We start from the raw sequence: 27,588 nt of genomic DNA, 5'->3' as shown, positions 1-27,588 counted from the left end.
CCTACACTTAAAGGTAAAATATTAGCAAAAAATGTGGATATAAAATAAACAAAATTCCACTATAGTCATCAAATTATTATAAAGTAATAAAGTCATCAAAATATTAATATAAAGATTACAATTATCAATCAATACTATAAATAATGGCAATTTATAAACTAATAATTTATCACTTTTAAAATAACTCGTTATAATAAAAAAAAAAAAAAACAAATATTACTAGATTTTTACTTAATTAATATTTCTAATTAAAAACTACATATCATTTATATTGTAATATAAAATAGTATGTATTTTTAGTGCTAAATCTGTTTTATAGTAGTAGTTTATTTTTTAATTAGCGTTAATGTACAAGGTATGGAAAAATTATTTTGGTTATATAGATTACCTGTATTGTAAACATTGACAAATGACAACTGGAAAATAACCAAGAATCGACCAATCAAGTTGCGGCACAAAAAAATCTTTTGAATACCTACGTCCTACTCTTATGCGAACTCTGTGGTCGTCAGCTGAAAATTATCGTGTTTATGCGTATTAAATGTGTTTATTTATAAATTGCTAGAAAGAGAAAATATTGCTGGGAAGACAAAATGGCAACGGGAGTAAAACCTCGTGATGAAGAATCATCTCTTACTAGAGCCGATTTAGAGGCGATACAAGATGCAATGAAAAATAAGAAGTTTCGAGATCTACTATCCGAGTACTGTGATGAAGTACGTGACCCGGCGAATCAAGCAATCTATCAAAAAGAAATGACCCAACTAGAGAAGGAACGTGGTTACGACGTAACATTTATTAATCCAAAGGGTGGTTATGTCATTAAAACAAGTGTAGCCGGAGATAGAAAAGCTTTTATCAATATATGTAGCAACGAGAATGTTGGCAAGCCGTCGTGCACCGTACAAGAACGAAACGGCCAAAAAGGAATGAACTGGCAACTTCCGTATACAATAATTCCACCAAGAGAAGATTTTAATCAAAAAAGAGAACGCTGTGTTATTTACGATGTAGTATTTCATCCTGATACACTGCGCATGGCTGAGGTTAACAAGCGATTCCGTGAGTTAGTAAACAATACTGCTTTTGATGGACTGCAGAAAACCTACGATATTCATTTCGATAGTAACAATCGTCGTTTTCCAAAGGCATGTTATAAAGGTATGACTGTACCGGCTGTTATAAGAAAGGAAGATCCAAATTTTAAACCTCCAACTGATGAAGAAAATCAAGAATTTACACCGGAAATCTTAGAAAAACTGTACCCACAACACATATACCCAGAAAATAAAGAGCACTTACAAGAAAATGTCACAAAAGAAGAACAGCATAGGAAAAAAGCCAAGAATAGTAAAAAAGAATTTACTTATTCATCTGATAAAGGCTATACAGTACCTAAATATGTCCTTAAACAACAGCAAAATGTAGATTTTCAAGACTTTACTTATCACAAGGACAGTAAGCAGTATTCTGCAATACCAAGTAATTTAACTATTGAAATTAATTTACCACTTTTGTCATCAACCAAGGACTGTGTATTAGATGTTCGGGAAAGAAGCCTCACACTGATATCAGAAAAGCCTGCTAAGTATAAACTTAACCTTGATCTCCCTTACTCTGTTAATGATGAATGTGGAAATGCAACATTCGATAAATCAAAGCATATGTTAATTGTGTCACTGCCAGTTATTAGACGGAGTTTATCTTCCAATAAAATAACTTGTCAGAAGAGCGACAGTGGTGTAGAGAGTGAAGAAAATTCAAATAGTGAAGAAGAATCTTCAAGAAAAACCAATCTTGTAGAAGAAATAACAGAAACTAGTGATAAGCCAGATTTATCTGCAACACAGGAAAAGGAAATGTTGCCTACAGTCGATGAAGAATTTTTACTTACCAATGTTGGGTATACATTCCCATCATATACTTATAATGCACTAGATGACATTGTAGCATTCACATTTCATGTTAAAAATACAGAAACAGATTCTGTTAAGGTTAAAAATATTGAAAACAAAGTATATATTAAATTCACTTCAATTGGCTCAGGATTTGTACCTATACATTATGCAGCCCTCATTGTATTTGATCATGATATTAATTTTGAAAATGCAATAGGTGAGGCCTGGGATAATAATGTTATCTTACAACTAGAAACGGGTGGAAATATTCCTGAAAAATTCCAAATAGGATTAAAAGAAGACAATTTGAAAACAGAATACTTTGATGTGTCTAAAGTTAAGAAACCATCAAAACATGACGCAACTGAAAATAATATTAAATCTTTGGAAGAAGATACGTCAAGTCCTGTTGTTGAAGTTACTAACTTAGGACGTGAAACAAATATTGTTGTTTCATCTACATCTCATAATGCTGATAATGAAGATGAAAATGAAAAGGATATAGTATGGACTGATAATGGTACTTTAGAAAATGGAGCCAAGAGTATTCTACGGAAGCCAATTGCAATGATGAGAAGTTTTTCTGAATCAAGCTGTGGAGATGTTGCATCATCAATGGACTACATTAGCTCTGACTATATTCCTGAAGAATCTAGTTTGAAAAAAACTGTAAGATTTAGTGATGTCATTGCAAGACAGTTTTACAGGTGAGTTAACATTTTTTTTATTTTTTATTTCAATAATAATTATTATATTTCGTTTAAGAAAATGTACTTATGCAATTATTTTATTTTTTCAGATACAATTCATCAATTGAAGGCCAAAAGAGAAAAAATCAACGTAAGAAGAGTAAAAAACGTAATTTGGAAAGGCGTAGAAGTGAAAGTGAAGCTGAAGATGATGCTGTAAATGCACATCAGGTATATTTATATTTCTGGCAATTTTTAAAATAAAATGAATGCTATAAATAATAGTTTATTAGCATGTTATTCATTATAAACACATAATAAGATGTAAATTTAATATTTTGCAGACATCTAGGTCCAGGCTGAAATCGGTCCTTAAACAGAGACATGATAGTGGAGTTGCAGACACTTCAGATGCAGAAGAATGCAAATATATGATGTCTGATTGTGATCAGTATGACAGCAATACAGATGAGAATGCAAATAAAAATAATGAGTCTAATACTAACAAAGATTCATCAATTTTAAAAATAATTGATAGAAATGGTAATACAAAAGAGAATCAACCCGAGATATGGAAATCGGCACCTATCCCACACAGTACAAAAATGGACAAAAATATACAAGATAATGAAACAAAAGTTACTTGTAGTACTATTAAACATAACACAGATCTTTATAATCCAGACAGATTAAATAAAGGGAAATATTTAGAGATTAAATTTAAAAATGATCTTATATTCGATCTTGATATGTGAGATGCAAATTTTGTATTATTTTGTTTGTATCAGGCAGTTGAGTGTTTTAAAGTAATGATAGTATTTAGATTTGTAAACACTAGTAACCAGTGGTTTAGTTATTTTTAAAGGCATGAGTTTTTTCTTTCCCTTAAAACTTTCCATTTAAATGATGTTCCTTTTTATTGTAGAAGTAATGTTTATTGATTAGCTAAGTTTATGGCAATGGCCTATATTATTCTGCATGTTTGTCAATTATTTTAAAAAGATTTTTAATGGTATAGATTAAATTTGGAATAGAGGTTAGTTCCCACAAGTTGATTTTAGTTAATGAAATATAAATCAAAAGCAATTCAAACCGCCTGAACAGAATGAAATTGAAATAACCTAAATCAATTATTCCGTCTTAAATCTTTTTGCTTTGGTTTTATATTTTTTGTCAATATATTAAGTATAATGTGAAATTCATCTAAAATCAAACCGTGTGAACTTGCAATAAAAGTTTTCAATGTCAATAATTTGGATCCTAATAATCCAGTTCTTTCATATTGCTCATTTTAGACAATATATATTTCTGTAGTTAAATACATTGAATGGTACAAATTAGATATAGTCATACAAATTTTAATGTCTGACACAAATTGTAAAATTGAATTGATGATGAACAATGCACTTTTATACAATAGATGTTAGACAACCTACATATTAAAGATAAATAAAATATTTTAGTGTTTGGTACTATGTGTGTTTTAAAGATTCTACAAATATAAGTCACTTATTGTAATAAAGTTTTTCATGATGTCTAACCAAACCAATGTTGGGTATTAAGTTTTTATTAGTGCAAAATTATTTTCTATTAAAATTGTATAAATTAAATACTTTTGATTACTAATATGAGATTAATGTAATACACTTGCGTTCAATTGTTGTCAGTGCCTTTGTACAATAATTCACAACATTAAACAAAGCAGAGCACAATAAATTAAGCTGTTGTCATGAACACATTGCATTTACTTAGTTATGAAATTAATGTTTAGGCAATGATTGTACTTGTTATATAAATCAAGTTTTAGGATAAAATATTGTGATGTTTCGAATATTAATTTAATAGACGTTTAAAAGTAATACAATTTTTGTTTTAATACACGTATGTACCCCTTTTTTAAGCTGTGAGATTTTATCCGGGTTGACTTTTAAATGCCGTGAACTTAATTTGGTGTGGAGTAAGATATCGTGAGGAAACTGTATCTGTCAGATGCCAAAATTGCCCTCATGCATCCACGGACCAGCATTGGAGCAACGTGGTAGAATACATTTCAAACCTCAAAGGGAGAGGAAGTACTTGGTTTGGTTCAAGATTGTTACGTTACTTTTAGTTTTTATTATCTAATGTTCATGTTGTGAAATATTTATTACCAAATTCAACAACCTTTTTCCTAAACGTAAATCTGTTTAATAATATGTATTTACCGGGTATTGAATTTGCGTAGGCTGAAATAATAGTTTGGTGGACTGAAAAATATATACATATCAAAACAGGAAATAATAATATATAATTGTGCTATGCAGTACAATCCGTTATATTGGGTCAATGTTTATCTGTTTTGTTTGAATCATTCACTGGCTTATGGCAAGGTGACATATTATCGTTCTTTTATCAATTTTCTTATTTTCCAACTGTTCTTATCGCTTATTATACGTGTCGGCGTAAAATTGATTAGCAGTCTTGCAGTTTTCATAATACATACAAAGAAGTTTGTTTTGTTTGTTCGTTTCTACGAAAAACAATCCTAGTGATATGGAATTTGTATATTATTTTAGTTTATCTGAACTTAAGCTATTTAAATTAAATTTTGCATAAATTTGAGGTAGAATTTAATTTTCCGATGTAGTCGGAGAGAGAAAATTGTCGGTCCTGGCTCTTTTAAAGCCAATGCTACGTAAACAATAATAAATATACATAAATTTTAATTCAGAGATTTGTTGGTATACGAAATTTCTACAGAGAAGTTAGCAGCAGAATATGTAGTTTATTATTATTATTAATCAAATATTTAATTCTATGACATAAATAACTGATAACATAAGAACAACAAAAAACAATTAATAAATGGTGCCAAAAGGCGGTCTTATCGCTTATAGTGATCTCACTCTCTCACTATCAATGAAAAAAGTTTTGTAAGAGAACATAGTCATTGTATTTGAATATGACAGATGAAATAATAAGAATATTTATAGTATAGTGTAAAAATAAACCGCACTAATTTCTACATCCCAATTTTACATACACAATATATAATAAGAGACTGTTCTTATATTATAAATGTGAAAATAACTCTGACTCTCTGATACCTCTTCACACTTAAACCACTGAACTGATTTAGATGAAATTTGGGACTAAGATAGTTTGAGTCCCGGGGTAGGAAAAAGGCACACTTATTTTAATACCCACTCGAGGTGGTAAATCGGGTGACGGTCTATGTGCTAGTTTATAAAGCTTTATAAATTTCTTGCGGGTAAAGCCGCAGATGTAGCTAGTTGAATTGTACATACATAATTATAAGCTACATATAATTTAATATATACATACATTATTTAAAAGATGACGGATATTAGCTTTTTAAACGATATTTAAAGATAAATAATATAATATTCGGAATATCTGTGGGTAGTGCATTGTAAAGTTTGACGGTTTTTGCGGTAAAATAGTTTTTGCAGGTTGTGTCATGTGTTGTGTCTGGCTTCAGGGCGTTACAAGTTTATTATATAGGTTGTGTGTGCTGACATGACATTCAATAAATTTACAGCATTCTTTAAGGTAAAGTGGTGTATATGCGTATATAGTACAGTCTAGAGTAGTAAAAGCGTGCAAGTTTCTTCGACCTCTGATTGGCACGCTGACACTGATACTGGGAAATAGGCAAGAATTGACTAAGCTGATCTTAGCCATGAAAGGCAGTACAAAAGTCTACTATCGCCTTAAATAACCAATGACGGCATAAGTCTTATGGCTCATTTCTGCAACCTGAGGTACCCAGGAAAAGGAACTATCAAGAAGTCGTCCGAGATTTTTAACAATTTCTTGCAGGTGGGTTTGGACTTTTGGAGGTAGACTTTTGTTGACCCTCATGAAAGAAGCTAAAGACTATCAAAAATAGACGCTTGTGACTTGGAAGGATTCACTTGGAGACCGTAATTTACACCCTTCATAATTTTTCATTTATATGATTTATAGGTCTAACATGAAGACTTCAAAAATAGGAATCATAAGAGATCTGTGCCATACAAAAGGAAAGATACCAAATCATAAGGACTAGTTAAATACATGTCATAAAGTGGTTAAAATTATTGAAAACCGCATCAAAATCCGTTAAGTGGTTTGGTAGAAGTTAGTGGAGATACAGGCAGAAAATGACCTTGTTTTATACTATTTATACCTAAGTTGTGTGAAATCTATAAATAAATAAATATAATATATTTTATAAAGGATAAAAAAATAATCTTCCGAAAATAAGCATCTGTTTATAGAATGATCAATCCAGCTAAGGACCAGACTATTATTACAGATATCTACTTACCAATATACTGATAATGTTGATTTGATCGCGATGCTTCGGAACAAATATAAAAAATCAGGTCAGCTTATTGATGCACACGTTAATGAAATTAGCCGTCCAGTATCGTCAAAGTGTGTTCATCGGCTTTGTCTCAATTTTTTTTAATGTTTTCTATTTTATTTCTTTTTAACAATTAGGTATGCTGATGTAATTTTTTGGATGGTTATGTTGAAGTATGGTTATTAATGTTATGTGGCCACCAAAATATATAAACAATTAAATAAACTATATTTAACTATTTAATTTGTTATAATATAAAGCTGGAGGGTTTGTACCCAGGACTTACCTTGACAGGGCTTTGGGCTCATCACATATTTTACCGCCAAATATACGTAGTAATACTTAATATTGTTTTGTTCTGATTTGAAGTGTTATTGAGCCACAGTCAGAAAACATTTAAGTTCCCAATACAAAGTTTGTGACGCATTTTGCAATGTAAGGAATTGTTAATATTTCATACAGCGCCAATGATTATGGACGATGACGATTACTTAGAAAAATACGGACGTGTATGGTATATACCACTAATGTACTTATACCAGTCCTTTTTAATCGACGGCCAAGATGAGGAGGAGGCAATATGCTTAATGGATAAAATTTTCTTTTTTATGAATAGACACCTATTACTTGAAAATTACTTTGTTTTTCGTTAAATCAGGGAGAATCCCCGTTTAATACACTATCGTCTATTATGGTTTTAATGAATTTGTTATATTTAAAAAATAACAAACTGATTAAAAAAAATTAAACTGACTCCTGTTAAAGAGTTTTTTTTTCAGTCGCAATTATTTCAGTAGATTTAATATTATCGTTTACGTCGTATTATTACTTGTAAGATACTATTGTGACGCTCAATTTTCAATGCACATAATGTAGACTATACGATTGTACATGTTGTATAGTTTACTGTGCAGCGTGTAGGTCGCTTATTTTACTCTGCTTAGAAACTGGCGTCACTCCGACAATAGCTGTACGTAATGAAAAGCGTCACTCTCTAAAGTTTGTACGCAAAGATATACAATGAAAATATTACATAGTCATTAAAAAAGGAGTTACACTCTTAAAATAAATTAAACATGTGTATCATTATCATATGTAATATGCATATTTGATAAAAATAATAACAATTGATTACGACTAAGATGCCTGAAAAGTTTACTTTAAAATATCCAAAAAAAATACTTTAACTTTCCTACGAGGGTAAGCAGCCGTACCTAAGTGAACTTATTAGGGATGCCAAATAAGAACTCTGTTAGAGTTTTGAATTAAAGTAATCCCTAAGATAACTGTATAATTAAAGTTACTCAAATTTTTTCTTGGCCAACAAGCTTTTTCAATGCATTATTAAGCATCATACAATCTCAACCGATTTAGTATACACTAAACATATGGACATGCATTTCGTTTGAATCACGTAAGAAGTTCATGTCCATTTTCAATATTAAAACTATGAATATTACATACTTTTTAGGAAAAAAAAGATAAGAAATAAAAAAATATAATTAGTCGTATGTGTATACATGATCAACGAAAGATAACTAAAGTTGGACATAAATTAAGATTAGAGCTGTCTACCATATCTTCAGTCAGTTTTTGCGTGAGTCATTTTTAATAGAATTTTATTAATCTCACTCATATAAAAGTAACACACATACAAGCCATTCATCAAAAAGTTTCAAAGTAATTTATATGAAGACAAAACAAAATGGATTATAGAAAAATTATTTTTTTATGAATATAAAATGACTGATGGTCAAATGCGCCTGATGATAAGTAATGATCAACGGTCATGGGCATTGACTGTGTAAAGAACTATTTCATTCATCTTCAAAGCGTGATTACTGTTTCGTAACTTCCTAGACGGGATTGCACGTACTACGTGTATAGAGCAGGAGATTTGTTTAACACGTGTAAAGGTATATTACATCAGAGATATAGATATAGTCACTTCAGACTTACAGCTATGTATTAAATTAAATAACACGTGTAATGCAAATAGAGTTTTAGGTTGGTTTTAGGATTGTCACAGGTCGTACTTAGAAAAAAATTACGTAGGGTGGAAATGTTTGACATTATTATTATCAATAAATAGACAAAAAAACATTATTGATGTATAATAAATACTATGAATATTATTATTTGAATGACATTACGAGAAACATGAATTAACCAAATGGAATATAAACCACTGCAGTATGGTTTTAGCTGAAAAAAAAAATCTTCTAATAGTAAACATTTTTTTTTTCAAGTAACCACACTAAATAATTAATGTGTAGATCTATTGCATATTTGTAAATATTTAATTTAAATTATTTAGAGGAAAAGTATTACTTTCTGAAGATTTTATTTGTACCTACGTTTTTTCGTCTTTGATGTTGACGTACATAGTTTATTTAAATCAATATAAACGTACTCACCTTATTGAATAATACTTGTTGAATCTGTATAAGACTCGAATAAGCAGAAGCTACTATATACAATAATAACTCATCAGAGGTCATTAAAGGGAAAGAGATTTTGATGATGATCCACCACATGGAAGCCTGTAGAACCACTGAAGGTACCATAATAGCGTCATTCCTTACTAATGGCATCACTAAGCAAGACCGAGCACAGTGCAATCGGCTCGTATTTGACGACGCACTCATGAACCACTTCGGAGCTCAAAGACTGCGAGCTCAGTCAATATAAATTTGAAACTGTCAAAGATTTATGTTAATCTTGTATGCAAAAGTTGTTATTTTATAAAACTAATAAAAGAAAAATAAAACAAAGACAATGGACAGCACGTCTGTGGACAAATTACAATACATAAAATACCATCTTATTGTAGTTGTACTAGAAAGCCATTGTAACAACAGGCACAAGGGATATAACATCCTAGTTCTAAAGTTTGGTATGGCATTAGCGATGTAAGGGGACCACTTAGTATCAGGTGGTCTATTGGTGGTCCACTTACCAAAACATATCGAACTATTTTCGATAAGTTTATACTTAGCACTAACACTTGATGTATGATGTCACTTGGTCATGGTTGTTTGTTTGCTGCCTTACAACTAAATGATTAAAAGTTTAATTAAATGATTTACTTATGTTTTATGTACGACTAATAAGTAAGCGTTACATATTCATTATTTTTATTAATATTCATGATATATTTTCCAAAATGTCCGGTTTCAAACAACTTGGTTTCTTAATAGTTAATTAAAGTAGCAAATGTCTATGGGATTACCTTAATGTTTTTGATAAGTACCTATACACTATATAGATATGTGACAGTTCGCTATGTGTGAGTAGGGTCTGCCGGGCCTGACAGTAATAAATACGTATATAGAGCATTGAAAGATATACGTGACTGGCGTTGTGTGATAATAATACAAATTGTACTTCCTCCATTGTCTGTACTGTCAAACACATGATGAGATTGAACTATCACTATCCGGGTACGGTATGGTAAGCTTGTATTAGCATTTGTAGTGTATTTTGGGCTAAGAGCAAGATTAAACCATAATTTAATTGAATCATCACTTTGAAACACAATATTGTGTTCTATTAAACTTACTAATTCTATTTTTATCCAAAGCATTTAGTCGTAATTGCTGAGCGTCATTATTGTTTAACTATTAAAATATTTTGGTAATTGTAAGTCTATGTTACATTTGCTTTAAAATAACGGCATGTATTAACAGTTCCTCTTTGCATCCCGATCCTTGGTTAAAATTCCAGCACATATCCTGGTGTTCATCATTTATATAACTAATATGAATGTATCTATAAATAAACTGACCGATACAACCCGCAATGAATTTATATATAGTTTGAAGACATCTTATGGGTTTATATTTGGCTGAGTTTGTGCAGTCGTTTCGCTGTTTTGGAAGCATATTAGTAATTCCGGCTGTAACATATTTAGACATTGACTGCGGTCTGCGGATTTTATAATAAATTACTTTAAATGAATATGGTTGCAAAGATACAAAAAAAATATGCCAGTAATTGTAGATTTCTCACGTTTTTCATAAAAAATATAAAAAATATATATATATTGTTCAATTGGTAAAATTTCGACTTATTCATACCGTAGCTAGCCAGTGTCGTTTAAAACCATTACCATGAGGCCATTAGCCTTACCGCCTACTTATTCTTTATAAAAAGTATTTTAAAAACAAATAAGTTAATTAGACGCAATGTACAAAAAATAGAGTGATTATTACATAAATTCCGTAAATTCTGAACAAAATAAAAATAATATTATTACACCACTTTGAATATAGTTTACACTATTATCAAATCTATGGAATTAACCAAACCAATTCAATTTAGATAAATCTAATTCAATTTTGAACAAGTCTAATTCCAAAACTTACAAATTAAATAATTATTAACTTAAACTACTTAAACTATATATATATATGTTATAATGAAAAATGTGAAAAACATTGAGAATGTAAACACCGGAACACAACTATATTAAGTACGCGCTGTTTTTGAGTAGGATATCTGACGCGTGGGTGGTACCTACTGATAAAAAATATTCTAGTAAGACTTGCTACCTCCACTCACTTTTTTTACAATATAAAAATAAATGACTACCGGTGGTGTGATGTATATTTTAGGAACATTAGTTAAAGTGCATCAAGCCGCGCAATATAGAGCGGTTTGAGGAGTATTATTAGTCTGACTACTTACATGTTTGGGCAATATTTTAACACTTATATACCAAACTGAAACTGTTCACTTACCGCCAAACATCATGACTTTATATTGATATGTTCCGGCTTAAATGGGAAGTGAGCCAGTGTAAAAACAGGAACAAAGACGCATGTTAGATTCCGTGGTGTACTCTCTCAGTTAGTGTCCCAGTCAATTACTCATTTCTACGAGTAAGGATGAGATGGCATTTACTCTAAGAAGTTAGATGATACAAAATATGACTATTTTTTTTGTAAACGTCTAGTTGTGTCACATTTAAAATAGTTTTTTTATTTTATATTTATTGTGTTTTAAGTATTCGTCATAAAACAAAGACAAAACTATATTTTAATTGTCTCAATAGGCTCGCTAACGGCTAGCTTATAATAACCTGAGTTTAGGGGTTTAAATAAAAGATTAACCAACAATAAAAACATGATATCAAAATAAATATTACCGGACGCGTCGGATTTTAGAAAGCAAACCAGCCGATAAATTTCAGGTTTATCGCCGTGTATTTTCTGTACAAACTTGACGAAAAATATCTAGTATAAACTATAAGTTTCGCTAAATCTGAGACAATCTGAGACGTAAACCTAAATTTTGTGGAAATAATTATATTTAATATCACCAGGTTTTACTTTTAATTTAAAAAGGTCACAAATGTAAAATATAAAGAATATACAATAATGAAAAAGACATTTTTTTTATTTCTCCACTGCGCACATGTGAAGGGCTATTTTATGAACTCTTTTGTGATATAGTTACTTGCTTGTGATATAGGTACGTACACAAATATTATCTAACGAAATACCTAAACAAAATAATTGAAACCAACAATAAATCATTTCACGAACGAAATTATTATATTTTATCTCTTCTCATACACTTCAGACTTTTATATAATTTATCAATTGTAAAGTGTCATCTAAAGGTCCTGATATTACAAAGCATGATAAATTATTGTAAACGTTTCAAAGCGAAATGGACACAATTATTTGAAAACATTTCTATACAGGTGTGACAAAATAAGCAACACAATTATAAAATCAAATATTTATTTTATTATGTACATTTATCTGATACCGATTGAAATAAAACCAAATATTATTCTAGGATATAACTACATTTATTAATTAAATTGTTGAAACTCATTATTTTTATCTTATCACGTGCTAGAAAAGAAAAATTCTTTTCTCTGAATTCACTAGTCTTGTCAAACGATTTTATAGTTAAAATTTTCCAACTGTGTGTGTGTGTGTGTGTGTGTGTGTGTGTGTGTGTGTGTGTGTGTGTGTGTGTGTGTGTGTGTGTGTGTGTGTGTGTTACTCCAACCACGATAGAGTAAAGTAACAGCATGTAATGTCCCACTGCTTAACCAAGCACATCTCTCCTTTCTACCAACCCATGCAGCTCTCTCTAGGAACGAAAGTTGAATTATTAACAAAAAAATGTTGTACTACTAGTTACTAACTATGTACTTAACAATGTATAGCGTAGAGTGCGGTAGAGTTCGGCCTCTGCCGAGCTACGAGCGGATCTCTCAAATCCGTGCCGAAGACGGCCAGTTGTTTTATGCGCAGTAATCCCACATAACTCGGTATCGGGTACCTTTCTAAAGGATTCTATGGCGAAATAAAGAACATAATGAATTCGTTACATAAAACATTAAGCTTTCAGTACATTTTTAGTAGATATGTTTTTGTAGTAGTTTCGGAACAGTCTAAAGGAAATTACCCTATATTATGAAGGGAAGATATTGGCTGGATGTCATTCTGGCCGCTGATTGAATGGCGCCGCTAAAAAGACTTATTCAGAAAGTATTTTGTGAAAACAGTAATCAATGAACTAAAATCAATGTTACTGCATAAAATGTATTTTTTGTATTTTCTCAGCACTCGTGAAACGGTTAAAGTGTTATGCGATCTTTCTGAAATATTGTATAGCGGGTCGCGTAAATGTATTCCTGAGAACTCTAAGAGCTCTTGTTGTTCATTTAAATAACGTTCGAGTAGTTAAAACATTTGACCATCATCATAATAGTTATTTTTCACACTTTTTCTATGAAAAACAGTGAGTTAGTTTTACTCTAAATAAACGCTTTAAAAAGGCGTGGGGTGTGCTATTTGATGTATTATAATCTATATTATTATACAATTCTGGGAGATTGATCGCTTGCTCTATATTGATTTTATTATGGTATCCATTTATTTTATACTTTTTATTAAATAAATAAATTGATGGAATGGCACAAGATAAGCAGTAATAATTGACCTATTAATACACATTAAAATCGGCTTAAAATTATCGCTGTAGGTAGTTCTTAAAATAATCTAAGTACGTCACAATTGTTTGATTTAAAACAATTGATATATTATCAAAAAATATTTAATCGATTAACGTAACATGCAATAATTCATTATCATTTTATTATTAAAATACAAATATGCACTTATAATTGTAGCATTAATTAATGAATAATAATAATAAATAATAGAAAGAATGTTAATTGAAAAAAGATATAAGTAGTGTCTTTTTATTCTTATTATTGAATATGAAAATGAAACTTTAATGAAATGAGATTCTCAATTGTGTATAAATGTTTATCGTTCTCTCATTCCGGTCCATTACTGTTTTCCAAGTGAAAATCAATAGTCAATACTCTTAATACAATACGGTGGCTTTATAGAAATGGATTTATGTAATGGTAATATATAAAGCCGCAAATTATATGTACTGTTTTTTATGTAGATAGATTATTTTATATTAAAATAATGCACTTGACATTTAATATCATTATGTTGTATTACGGTCGGTTGTAATACCTAAAAGTTAAAAATAGGTTTGTTAAGTCTATTGAATTATATTATATCATTCAATATGATATATGGTCAATAAATCCCTGCACGGTCCGTAAATATATTAATAATAATCGAACATAGACAAAGTAAGCTAATATATAAGGTTTATATGTAGATTTAAATTATCATAGGAAACTGCTTTTGAATTTAAAATATCCGCGTACTTAATTTACATTTTCATTTTATTTCATCATTTTCATCCACACTACAAACAACATGTATCTCTGCTCTACACTTAGTCATTCAATTCATTTCATAGAGTGAATACATTAACAGATGAAATAAATCTTTATATCAATCTGATTTCGAATTTGTCCACGCCACACATAAAGTCCATTGGTTTGATATTGCCTAGAGATTAACTGCCAATATTACATTAAAAGTCGTTTAAGCAAAATATACTCTGACTACGCTATTTATCACGATGAATTCATAATGAATCATCGCTATTGAGGGCTTTCATCGCGACCCATTGTACAATGAATTCTTCAAGAATTATTTACCACGAATCTTACTCCTATAATTAACTATATAATTCTATGGACTGGTTCTAAAAGGGTCAATAATTAATAACCTTTACTTTTGACAATCGGAATAGAAACAATGAATAAATGATATTTGTTTTATAGAAAATACTATGCCTTTTTGTGTAATATTATTGGTATATTATTGGTATACGTTATATCAAGTTTATGCCGACTCTGTGCAGGGGACTTTTTTGGCAATAAGCAAATATTTTGTTTACATTTTTCTCTACAGGATCAATATCTTATATGTAAAATGCAATGTTCGGACTGTCATCTGCCATTATCATAGTACTAATTGAAAACAGTAAGATACAGAGGCTTGAAATTTGGTGGTGATCTTCGTTTTTTGTTTTCAAGGTGCACTAAGAAAGAAAATAGTATATTTAAAAGTTTACTACCTATATTACTTTATGGAATAATTTCGGAGGGATTCCTAATAAAATAATACAGTGTTTTCTATTTATTGTGTTTATTACATATCTCGTCGATTCATTCCATCCAAATCCTTATTTTTAGTACAACACCTTAACAATGTGGTCATATAAGGGTCAAGGATTAGAGCATGTTGAATTGAAAAAACGCAGGGAAATATGTACTAGTTTTACTTACCAAGGCGAAGCTATGATGTAAGTCTTAACACAAGTATAAAATAATGACTACTTGTCGAATTTTATCAATAGTATTAAACATTTGCTGAAAAACATACCCAGTACATATTTAAGTTATTTTAATAACTAATACGAACAAGCCTCACTCAACTTACTACGCAAATTCATTCAATGTTATAACCTGTCTTATTTTTTACAGAATAATCTTAAAAAAGTACGAGCCTCTAAATCTTATATTCTAAAGGACTGGACAATAGGTATTAGGCGGATCACGTTTTCAGTGAATTATATTGCTTTCTCGAAAGCATTATGCTGTTATTACTGATTTCCATGAACACCCAACAGCGCAGAAAAATAACTAAATGTAAAGAAAATTGCTATTAGGGAGAAAACTTTTGTAAAACTATAACACATTACCTATTTACTTAACTTTGTGGCCTTATTTATACAGCTATAACTTGAAATATTCATTTATTTGTTGAAATTAATTTATTATTCCTCAAACCAGAAATAATTTGACTGCTCCTTCCTGTGTCGTGGCATGACGTTAAAGTATAATCTAAAACCTTTTTCAATATTTAGGCTATACGACCCAAAATGTATTTTCAATTCAGGCAGGTAGATTGTGTGATTAGCGCGTTCAAACATACGAATAGAATCATCAATTTTATAAAATTTATATAAATTTTAATGTATACATTAAACTAAATTCAATGCAAATATTTTTGAGTATCTGTTTATGTACCTCATGTACATATTTTGTATTAAACTTTTTATATAAAAACTACAAGTTATATTAATGATTTAAAACAATGACATTAAACGTTCGTCACGATCCTATTCACCTCCGTTGGTACTCATTGTAATATATATTATTAAGAAAATTCCATAGATAATATTAAAATATTACATTCGTTCAGAATCTAAGGATATCTAAACAAAAATCCTCGACATAATCTTCTGTAAGCGTAACGCATATCGAAATCAAATAAGCTCTTTAATACGTGATACTTATTACTGTTATTCCATTTTCTTAATTGTTTATTTATTTATATTGTTTTTTTTTTTAATTATTAAATGGGTGAGAACTGGTAAATTGATAATGCAACAGAAAAGTAGCGAAGACGCTTGATGTTGAGACGTCAATCGTTACCACGTTTAGATGCTGACTCTGCAGACGATAATGAGGATGTAAATTGGCGTATAGGGAGCAAGGGGACCGGGGGAAGAAGAGGTGGCCCGGGTAACCTGTGGCGTATCTGTTGCGCCCGCCCTCCCGGCCTGCCGCTCCCGGCCGCAGGCAGTCTGTCTCCCCGCGCCGGCAAGCCGCGCCGTTCGCGAAATAACGCGCGTACTTCCGTACAAAAGCACGTGTTTGTTAATACTCTTGTGTTTAAAAAATGCACAATGTACACCCAAAGTTTTTACGTACTTAATAAATTGAGTTCGCTCAATCTGTAACTTTGTTCTCAAGATTTTACGTTAAGGTAATTGTGTTGTGATTAATTTCATGACTAAAAAAATATATAATTTTAACAATACATAGTCTCGGACGGCTTACTTTAAAATTTAATAATTATTATTTTTCTTTTTTTTTAATAAAAAAAATTATAAATAAAGTTATAAATATTTTGTAATAAGAATTAATTATTTTATATTGATCTAGTGATTAAACATGTACTTATTAATAAAATAATTCCTCCATTTATTACTAGTAGTGCTATATAGGATTTAAATGTATTTCTCGTTTTCGTCTGGTACATATTTATAATAATAATTTAGTCTATATTAATAAACATTGAAACCTGTCGAAATCTTAATAATATAAAATATACAATATTAAAATTCATTTAAACAACAAGCTGAGTCGTAAGTATACATAAAATAATCATGATGAGCTTACATTTTTAAAAATAATATTTTTTTAAATACTTTTTGAATATATATACATATTTTGATTTATAACTCGCTCTGTGTAGTGCTGTATATTGTGAATACATAATTTATATTAAATATTCAAAATATAATTTTAATAGCTTAACATAACTGCAATATAGTTACGTGATTACGATCAAATATAAATATTCATTTAGGGTTAAAAAAATAATTGTTGTATTACACGTATATACTTTTAGCTTTTCGATAGAATTTTTTTTCACCATAAACATGCGCGCTATCGTAGCAATACAGGTGGTCATATAGACTTTTTTATGAGTAAATCCGAAGCTCAGATTATGAAGTGTATCTTCCATGCTAATAAACAATCATCACAGGGAGTCACGGAACAAACCTCGGTCATTAGAGAACTAAACTTATCGCATACATTCTGTCCATTATCTTTATCTGCTATCTCGGATCGATACAGATATATTATTAGTGCTAGTACAGTCGAACATATCGCGTAACCTTGGACTTAAATGATTCTTAACGAATTGATATATATTATAAAAATTATAAATATTTTATTATAGAAAAAAAAAATCATAATATCAATTTATACATTTAACGTCAAGCGCGGTTAAAGTTATAAAAGTGTTATAAAATGACTGAAGAGTTAAGTGTCCAGTGAAGTGATTTTGCGGTAGCTGTCGGCAGGGGTCCGATGGCCGACCGGGCCGCTAGATCGATCCTTCCCGCCACGCCGCGCACTCGTTGAGTGCATCCTACGTGTGCACCCTCGGCTATGCCAGTTTTGATTTCCTACAGCGACAGAACAAGTAATCTCCTGGCGCCGCGCTGAATAAACGTTTCACGTAAACTTACGGGCTTACCTTCAGATAACTAGGTCAGAAAATATCACGTAATATATAATTCACATTCATATAAAGCGCTTGCAATTTGTTTATAAGACTTGGATGTAATAAGACGAAAACAAAGACGTATACTCAGACTTATATATGTGACCAAACAATTTATTAATTTTTCCCTAAAAATGTATAATATTTTTATTCAATTTTAAATACTTTAAAAGTATAAATATATTATATTTTTAAGTATTACCTACCTTATGTTCAACCAAATACAAATTTTATTTTAATATAATGTATAGGAACAGTTTAAGAATTAAAAATTCTTGATTCACTAAAAATGAAACACAAAAACTACTTTTACACTGATTCATCACAATTATCAAGACCATTATCAGATAAACGAGTCACTTTGCAAAATTATCGTAATAATTAATCCGATGAGAAAAATGAGACAATTTCATAATTAAAAACTTAGCGTACCTATTTAGGTTATCATTAAATTTTTTAAATCTCTTTATACATTTTACAATTATAGTAATTGAGCTATTATACTCTAAAGAACCTACACTTTAATATTACTTGAAATTATGACGGCGGTCGCTTTATCAATCTCAAATTATATATTATAAAATAGTTTGTTAGTCGGTGTCAGATCGCGCAGATTGAAGCGCTCTGTACTCTGTAGCAAACGTAATACAAACAACACGAAACATTGTTATCTATTCGCCTCTTACACGGTGTGTAGAGGCACGAGTGCAAATTTATTGAAAGAGTCAAGCAATCAATCAAAATATACTTTATTCAAGTAGGCTTTTACAAGATCTGATGAATCATATTTTTTTAGAACAATATTAAAAGTAATAAAGCAACCACCAGTTCGGAATGTAAATTCTACCTAGAAGAACCGGCTAGAAACTGCACTAGAATTATATATGTAATATATCCTGTTTGAAAGTCAACAAATAATATATGACCCCCATGCCATAATATATGCCTTATTTATTATTATATTTGTTAACAAGTGATCTGCTAGGTTGAAATAATGTAGGTACTAAGATTATTTTTGAAGGAAATTCTTGCAAACTTATATTTGCGACAGGTAAACTAACAGCTATAACTAAAGGATTCCATCATTGATTTAAATCTCTCAATAATCATTTATCTTATTAAATTAAGCAAATGTATTACGGTGTTTGAACACAAGTTTCCGACACGAAAATACTTTCACCAAAATACCACAATCATAAACCAGCGTGGTAGACGGCAAATATTTATTTACATTACACTACACGCTCTGAAAAAATATTTACGGTAGGGTTGGTAGGTGAAACAAGTAAATCATTATTTCTTAGACTCAGGACAGTGGAAATAGCCACAGGGTCAACGGATGAGATTTACGGTCATCGTAAGACTATTTTTAATGTTAGGTTTATTGTATAAAGTTTATCTGTTTTATTTTATATGACTTCGATTTTTGAATGCATTCTATGTTCGTATTCATATATAAAGGAAACGTGTTCACATATTTTAATAAATATATTAGCCTAGGCCTTATAATTTCTCCGTTCCCTCGACTCGATTTAATATATAACCTTATTTACTCCTTCGAAAATTTAATAAGTATTTTATAAATATTTACACAATTAAAAGCAAAAAAAAAACACAATAAAAAAATTCGTTAGGACTAAAACAAGCTAATTTACCAATTTTTCGGGCTATACTTGCGCGTTAATTGAAGATATATTGAAAAATAAATTTGTAGTCGTCAAGCTAGATAGTAAATACGATTACATTTAAGATACAATCTCGTTAGATATGCAGGGAATTGCAATCTATACTTACATTGTTCGAGTTTACATAATTGCTTATGTTATACCTACTAATAATTGTTTTTTTTTTTTTTATTATATTATTATAACATACTGTGTCTGCTAATATGTAATATCAATTTTTATGACACCCTATAAAATTTATTGGGAAAAAAATATAATACTGGACTATATATGTCTGTAAATATGTAATTGGACATTTCATTTTAGGAATCGTACGATTCATTTTTTTTTCTGCACATCTATGGAACTGTTCCTTTTGAACAATATAAATTAATTTTCTTGCGTTATAATAAATATTGAAAAAAAAACGTAAAATAATTTTCTACACGTTCATGTACTAACATATACAATGAGTGAAATAATAACAATTAATAACAAAATATGATTTATATAAGAGATGACGTAGGTAAGTATTCAATATGTTATATAAATTTAACTTTAGCATTAATATTTTCTTTATGTTTGGTTAATAGTTTAGCTTATTTTTCTGATTACATCGCTGTATGTAGTTACTGCATAGTCACTTATTTTGTAACTGCAGCCAATGTAGGCACGTGTAATGGACAAGATAATCTACCTTCGTGTAAACAGAGAGCTACTACGCTTCACAAAGGACAACGAGTTAATTAGGTCGTTTGATAATGTCGAATGAGGTTCCTTTAATCCTACCTATCATGTAGCCAGCTTCCAACACAGTCCATTAGGTGTACTGTATCACACACATCACATGGCTTGATTTAAAATATGAAATATATAACCTACTTATAATTTTGTTAAGTTTTAAATATGAAGCTTCAGAAAATAATAACTAGCATGAGAATAAATTTATACAATAACAAAGGTACAGGTAAAGCGTTTGCCCACATTTTGTTTACAATACGGTTAAAACACTTATTTACTTTAAGTGAATATACGTAAAGTGCTCTTATTTAAGTTTCATTAAAACCTTTTTTTTTCGGTATTCGATCGAAAACATTAAAAAAGAATGTATGTTAATTCATAATGTTTAAAGCATTTCACTACATTTTAAGAACAATATTATAAGCAATAAAAATAAATAGGCTACATACCCTCTGATTACGTAATTAATTATTCGATTTTTTATCTTAATTTATTAATCACAAGATTATTTTATTGACTCTAGCATACTTAATAATACAAAAGCAGAGGACCCTTTGGATTATTTTTGAAATATATGTTTTTAACGATTTTTTTACATAAATATTGCGCGTATTCGCAATGCCCTCTGTTGCCTCATTGCGGGACAAACTTTTGACACTTTTCCCCGCAAATACACAGCCTACAGGGTATGAGATGCGTAGGGTATATTTAATGGTAACGCCCAATCAAGGTGTTTATTCTTTAAATTGTTTTTTTTTTGAGTGCATGCATATTTTTAACATCCCTCAATTTTTAATATACCTCTTAAACAAAACAGAACAATGTCACTTTGTAATTTCCTTTTTAAAACTGTCGGTTATTGTTTATTTTTATCAAAAGTAGTAAAACATTATTAGTAGCATATATACGAAGTAAAGGTAAAGCCAAACTACCTCATTATTTACGTAGAGAAGATAAAAGATTAGGAATACAGGAGAGTCCTGCTAATCGGATCCCGAATGGAGAATTGGTTAACTGGAAGGTAACTGGTAGTAGTGTCTCAGATTTTGAGTCGAAAACTTTGGTCATGAGAGTATGCGTTATGAAATATGTACATGTACATACATATTATGTACAAATTATTTTTTTTGCATATATTCTATTAGTTCATGGTTGTTCCGATTTTCCGTTCCGATTAAGTTTAAATTTTGTAAAGTTGTTGTTTTCAATTGCATGAATGTTTGTGGAATTAATGCTTTCAATCGGCGGCATTATTTTTTTTTTGGCAATTTATTTTTTTGTAAATTATTCAAAACGACCCGTTTTGAATAATTTATAAAAAAATAAATTGTTTTGATTTATCAACTTTAATAAATCTATAATAAAATGGTATTTTGGATATAAGTGTACTAATATTTTTCATTATTAAGAAACTAAACTTGTAAACGAAATATTTAATAAGGCCGAGTTGATTAAATTTTTCGTCGCAAATTTCATTAAAACTTAGAAGTAAAATATACATTTCAACACAATTTGTTTCCGTTAAATATTTTTATATATAACTATGTAAATAACGAAATTTTTGGTGTAAAAAAGTAAAAAAAAAATATGTCCATATAGGTATCTACTACCTATATACATAAATATACCCACCCACAAAGTAATTTCATTAATATAACAAAATGAATAAAAAAATACATACCCAGTAGTACGTACGTATATTTATTTTTGTTTAGTCGTAGTTTAACAATAATGTTTATGTTTGAAGTGGCGGGCTTACAGTTGATAATGCGTGATATTGTACAGTTGCGTTTAATACATCCGATTTACGAATCAGGATCTGGTTATAATGGAGATACGAAATAAAAATCTATACAGTTTCCTAAATAAATTACATCAACGAGTAATGCCTACGAACTCTTAACAAATTTACAGTTTAACGGGTATCTCGGTGCATTAACGCCACGCCGAAGCTTTTCAATTCGAAACGGTTTTGTTTTTGCATTCGTTTGTGACACAGATTTAAATTGTTTGAATTGAATTGGTTTGATGTTATTTAAACCATTTGTAAAATAAACCTGCATAAAATGGAATGTAAAAATATACATGCATTTTAATTGGTTTATTTATAAAATCTAAAGCTTCGTGCACATGATGGTAGCAAGAGCACCGGATGGCAAAATTTTATTACGAACTAGCTACTTCGTGCCCGCGACATCGTACGCGTTTGAATTTAACAAAAAAGTTATTTTTGTAGCCTAAGCTAACATCAGCTTTCTGCCAGTGAAAGTCCTATCAAAATCGGTCTATCCGTTCCAGAGATTAGCCAGAACAAATAGACAGACAGACAAAAGTTGAAAAAAATGTTTTTGGTAAAAAAAAAAAATTGGTATATATACCGTGTATGCATTTAGTATTTTTTTTAATATTACAAACAGACACTTCAATTATGTTATATGTATAGATAATCCCGTGTACAGAGATGCCTTTTCGCAATTTTGTATATTATACGACTGACGACGGCCAGCATAATGCCGCTTAAGCAGCTGCTCACATGTGCATACATTAAGTCGTACATTTTTTAAATTTATCTTTTTAATATCTTAACTTTTCAACAATAATATGAAATAGGTGCACGTATCGTGGCAGGTTAAATTATATAATATAATCTTTTACATTAATTACATAAGATGAACTTAATATTTTTTCGTAATTGAAGCATTGTCATTGATAATAACTTTGATCTCTAATTTACTATTAATGCAATATTTTCGGTAAAATGGTGTGTCGGCCAGTGCGGTTCTGTTATGTGTATATATATATATATGTATATGTATATCCATATCGCGGTCGGACACTGGTACAGCTGCAACATCATTACGCGTAGATGATCCCGACAATCAAATCTATCCAGGTGAATAACATAATTACAACAAAATACATTTTTGCTTAGTAAAACACTACTAATAAATTATTGCGCGGTGATTCTTGTCCCAAAACATAGTTTATGATAATAAATGGTTACAAGAGAGAATTAAATTGCCAAACAATCTTATACTTAGATAAAAAAAAAAAAAATTCTATACCTTTCATTAATTTTTTTGCGGTTGAATTTCATCAAATAGTTTTTACTGGCATTTTAGTCTAGTCGGCGTTTCACTAGAATTGAGATAGACAGCAACAACAAAGGTTCCTGACTTTTAAATATTCATAAACGATCTTTTATTTCTGCTTCGGACCCGTTTTAAACTGTTCTCGAAAATTCGTTGCAAAAAGACGGGCACTAGATTTACACTATTAACCAGCGGTAGGTACTAATTAAGTGGATTTTAAAATTAAATGTATCGGGCAATATTTTAATCTGTTTTTGTTTCATTAAAATTTTTTCAAAAGACGATCAGTCACAGATTATGCCAGTGTTCATTCGATGATACACTTATATTTTATAGAATTTCATTTGGTACACGCAAATGCATCAATATATTTTAGCTGGTGCAGGTAGCCGTGGGCCAAGTGGGAGTCATCTAATCATCTAATCATCAAAATGGTCAAAAAAATCAAGTTTGTTGTTTGTTCATCATCTGTGAAAGTTTCAATTGTCTATCACGGTTCATGAGATACAGCCTGGCGACAGACGAACAGATCGAAATCGGAATCTTAGTAATAGAGTCCTGTTTTACCCTTTGTGTACAGAACCCTAAAAAAGGGGTAAGGATCGATCCTTAGGAGGAATTCAAAAATATAATTGTATATAATACAGATTCACGCTAAATAAACTTTTATATACATATAATAAAAATCTATCCAGACAAGCACTATTGAGCTGTTGTGTGCTTAAGATTGAACATCATATATTTGGACTATATATAATAACAGTTAGATATTAAATCAAGAGTTTCATAAAACAGAAGACAAATAATAATTAAATCTCCTACTAATACCCCACTAACTTTCACTTTATAATCAGTACGTAGCTTTGTACATTTCATATGAACATTTTAGAGCAAACGGACGTCACTCTTAGACCGCTATTATATTGTATATCGAACTGATTATGAAAAGTTAAAATTAAATTAAATCACTTCAGAAATAATATGCAACCAACCGTTCTCAACAGCACTTCGGTATTTATAATATTAATAGGTATTTTAAATGAACTAGTTTGAATTTCAAAGTGAAATTATCAATATTTTTTATTATAGTGCTTAAAATTAATATACTATTTATTTGTATTTCTGTCAATTAAACATAACTACAGCTGTCGTTGTTTTACCCCTCTTTTATACATAATTTTTTTTATGATAATTATTTATAAGGCATAAGTTGATGTTGTCGCAGACTTCGTTAGTTTTATTGGAGATCTACAAATATACGAAGAAGTTTTGTATCTGTTATTGATTGGGCAGTGTTCGTATCAATGGCGTCTGGAGCGACAACGTTATATTCGAGTACGTCTACTTACTAAGCTCAAAAAATTTAAAACATTACCATAATATTATGTAGGCCTAGACGTGGCCTAGACGTGTTGATATATATATATGTTAACCATTTATTTGTCCCGCAAGTCACTTATGATTCTTGGTTCAGTGAAGTTGTTAATTATAACCCAATAGGCTATTTGACTGGTTTATAAAATCCATTTTATATTATTTAGTAGAGGTTGAGAAACCCAGTACAAGTAATATGTTTTAATTCTAGTTTTACTTTAGAAGTTACAGGGGGTGGACACACATTTTACCACTTTGGAAGTGTCTCTAGCGCAAACTATTCAGTTTAGAAAACAATGATATTAGAAACCTCAATATCATTTTTTTAAAACCTATATAGATACTCGTATGGATTTGATGAATGATGAAAATTGAGTTTCAGGTTCTAAATATGGGAAACCCCAAAATTTATTGATTTTTTTTTATTTTTGTATGAAAATCTTAATGCGGTTCACAGAACACATCTACCTACCAAGTTTCAACTGTATAGTTCTTAGAGTTTCGGAAAAAAGTGGCTGTAATATACGGACGGACAGACAGACAGTCATGACGAATCTATAAGTGTTCCATTTTTTGCCATTAGGCTACGGAACCCTAAAAACGGCAATTTGCTAGTTAGTCGTATTTTTAAATGGACGTTTTGGATACCTTATGTTTTGCTATTTAAATGTCTATAGATCATATCGTTATAATGTCAGTAAGACCTCATAATTATATTTTTAATTATAATTAATAAAATTATCTAATCTTTCTACTCGTTTATTCTGTATTCTGAGTCTTTGTGTAATGTTTCAAAGAACCTACGACTATTTTGAACAGCTCTTATTTAAGCTTGTTATCTGTATATAAATTCCAAAACCAAGGGTTCTACGGTGTTATTAAAACGATTTTGTAATATATTCATATTGAATTTAAAATATAATAACAAGATTTTTGAGTTGACGTCGTAATATATTATGATCAAACGAACATCTCAAGTCAAGAATTCATTCACTCTGTTCAAATAAATGTCGAAATATTTAAAGATACGTTATCTATTTTAGTGATAAATTAAAACGAAATAAAACATTAAAATATTACACTATATGTTTTCTTTACTTAATAATTTTATCAATACCCGTAAATTTTGGTATTTAAAATCAGCCGCACACCCCATAAAGACTACATTTTAGTCAAGCGAAAGGAACAAAAACAAAATATTTCCATTAAAATGTTTACGGATTTTAAATTTATATAAGTTATATTTACAAATTAACAAAGGGCGTTTAACGCTTACGCACATTAAAGATGACAAAGATACGACTAAAACTCAATCTTAACTTGAGCAACCGCATCTTTAAACCTTACTCCAGCTCTTTGTGTTCGGTCGTGCTCAACCCTTTGTAGAAAGATTAAGTTAAATCTTAGAATTTGATTAGAGTCTCGGTCTTCAAATCTCTAGTATATAGTAGTTATTATTTGGTTATTTATATTACGAACCAAAATATGCGGGTGAGCGAAAATCACTAACATAATAATTTTGCCAACTATGTATTTAAATAAATGAGGTCATTGAAATACCTCTTCATTAAAATAATACGCTGAACTCAGAAAGTATTTTATTCGTTAACAACGATTTTTTTAAATATTGCGTTGTTTACTTTTTTTTATAAGTAGATATATAATATGATCAAACTACATAAGCTTAAATTTAATGTACATGCATATGGGATTATATATAGTTTAAATTTTATTTACATAAAAGGAAAGTGAGATAAGACAAATATTGATTTATTTTTATTTCTTGCAAGAAAGTTTGTATAAATTTCCTATCTTTTATGATAAACGTATTACCTACCGAGACTTTGTTCAAGAACACCGAGAAAAATATACCAAATACACCGAACTTTTTATGTGTGTATTGTAAATCTATAAAAGTACAAAAGAAACGGCCAGGACAGCTTTTATCTTTTATAGGTTTATGTAAATAATTCTACAGATAGTTGTAAAAACAATTGATAGATAAATGTGTCAAGAACACATTTAATCACGGTTAAGTTAACTAGTACTGGAAGATATGGAGGAGCCGAGGACAGTAAATGTCTTGACGGCCAATTTCTAATGGTTTTAAATGATATTGATTACATACTCATTACTCGTATATGACACAAAATATATTATAAATTGCTAAACTTACTATTTAGATAGAGTAGCACACTATATAAACATAGTAAGTTTATCCTTCGCATATCAAAGCTAAGATTGGACGAATTACAATTATTATAAAATATACAAGAGTAGTCATTAACTCTTT

General features: G+C 29.9%; 2 protein-coding genes across 2 annotated transcripts in view; both read left to right on the top strand.

Moving 5' to 3' along the window:
* The first annotated feature begins 460 nt into the window (after positions 1–460).
* LOC125064735 (protein kintoun) lies at positions 461–4,437 on the top strand. The gene is made up of 3 exons (XM_047671926.1): positions 461–2,605; positions 2,698–2,818; positions 2,932–4,437. The coding sequence occupies exons 1-3, from the start codon at positions 594–596 to the stop codon at positions 3,340–3,342; spliced, it is 2,544 nt and encodes an 847-aa protein (XP_047527882.1). The 5' UTR covers positions 461–593; the 3' UTR covers positions 3,343–4,437.
* Positions 4,438–16,900: 12,463 nt separating this feature from the next.
* Positions 16,901–27,588, top strand: part of LOC125064633 (potassium voltage-gated channel subfamily H member 8-like) — a 66,612-nt gene continuing 55,924 nt past the window's right edge. Inside the window, exon 1 of the mRNA XM_047671785.1 lies at positions 16,901–17,113. The gene's annotated coding sequence lies outside the window, so the exon portion shown is untranslated. The remainder of the gene's footprint in view (positions 17,114–27,588) is intronic.

Source organism: Vanessa atalanta, chromosome 6 (genome assembly GCF_905147765.1).
Source record: "Vanessa atalanta chromosome 6, ilVanAtal1.2, whole genome shotgun sequence".
Taxonomy (NCBI): Eukaryota; Metazoa; Arthropoda; class Insecta; order Lepidoptera; family Nymphalidae; genus Vanessa; species Vanessa atalanta.
The sequence above is the reverse complement of the archived record's forward strand: the minus strand, read 5'-3'. Positions and strand labels throughout refer to the sequence as shown.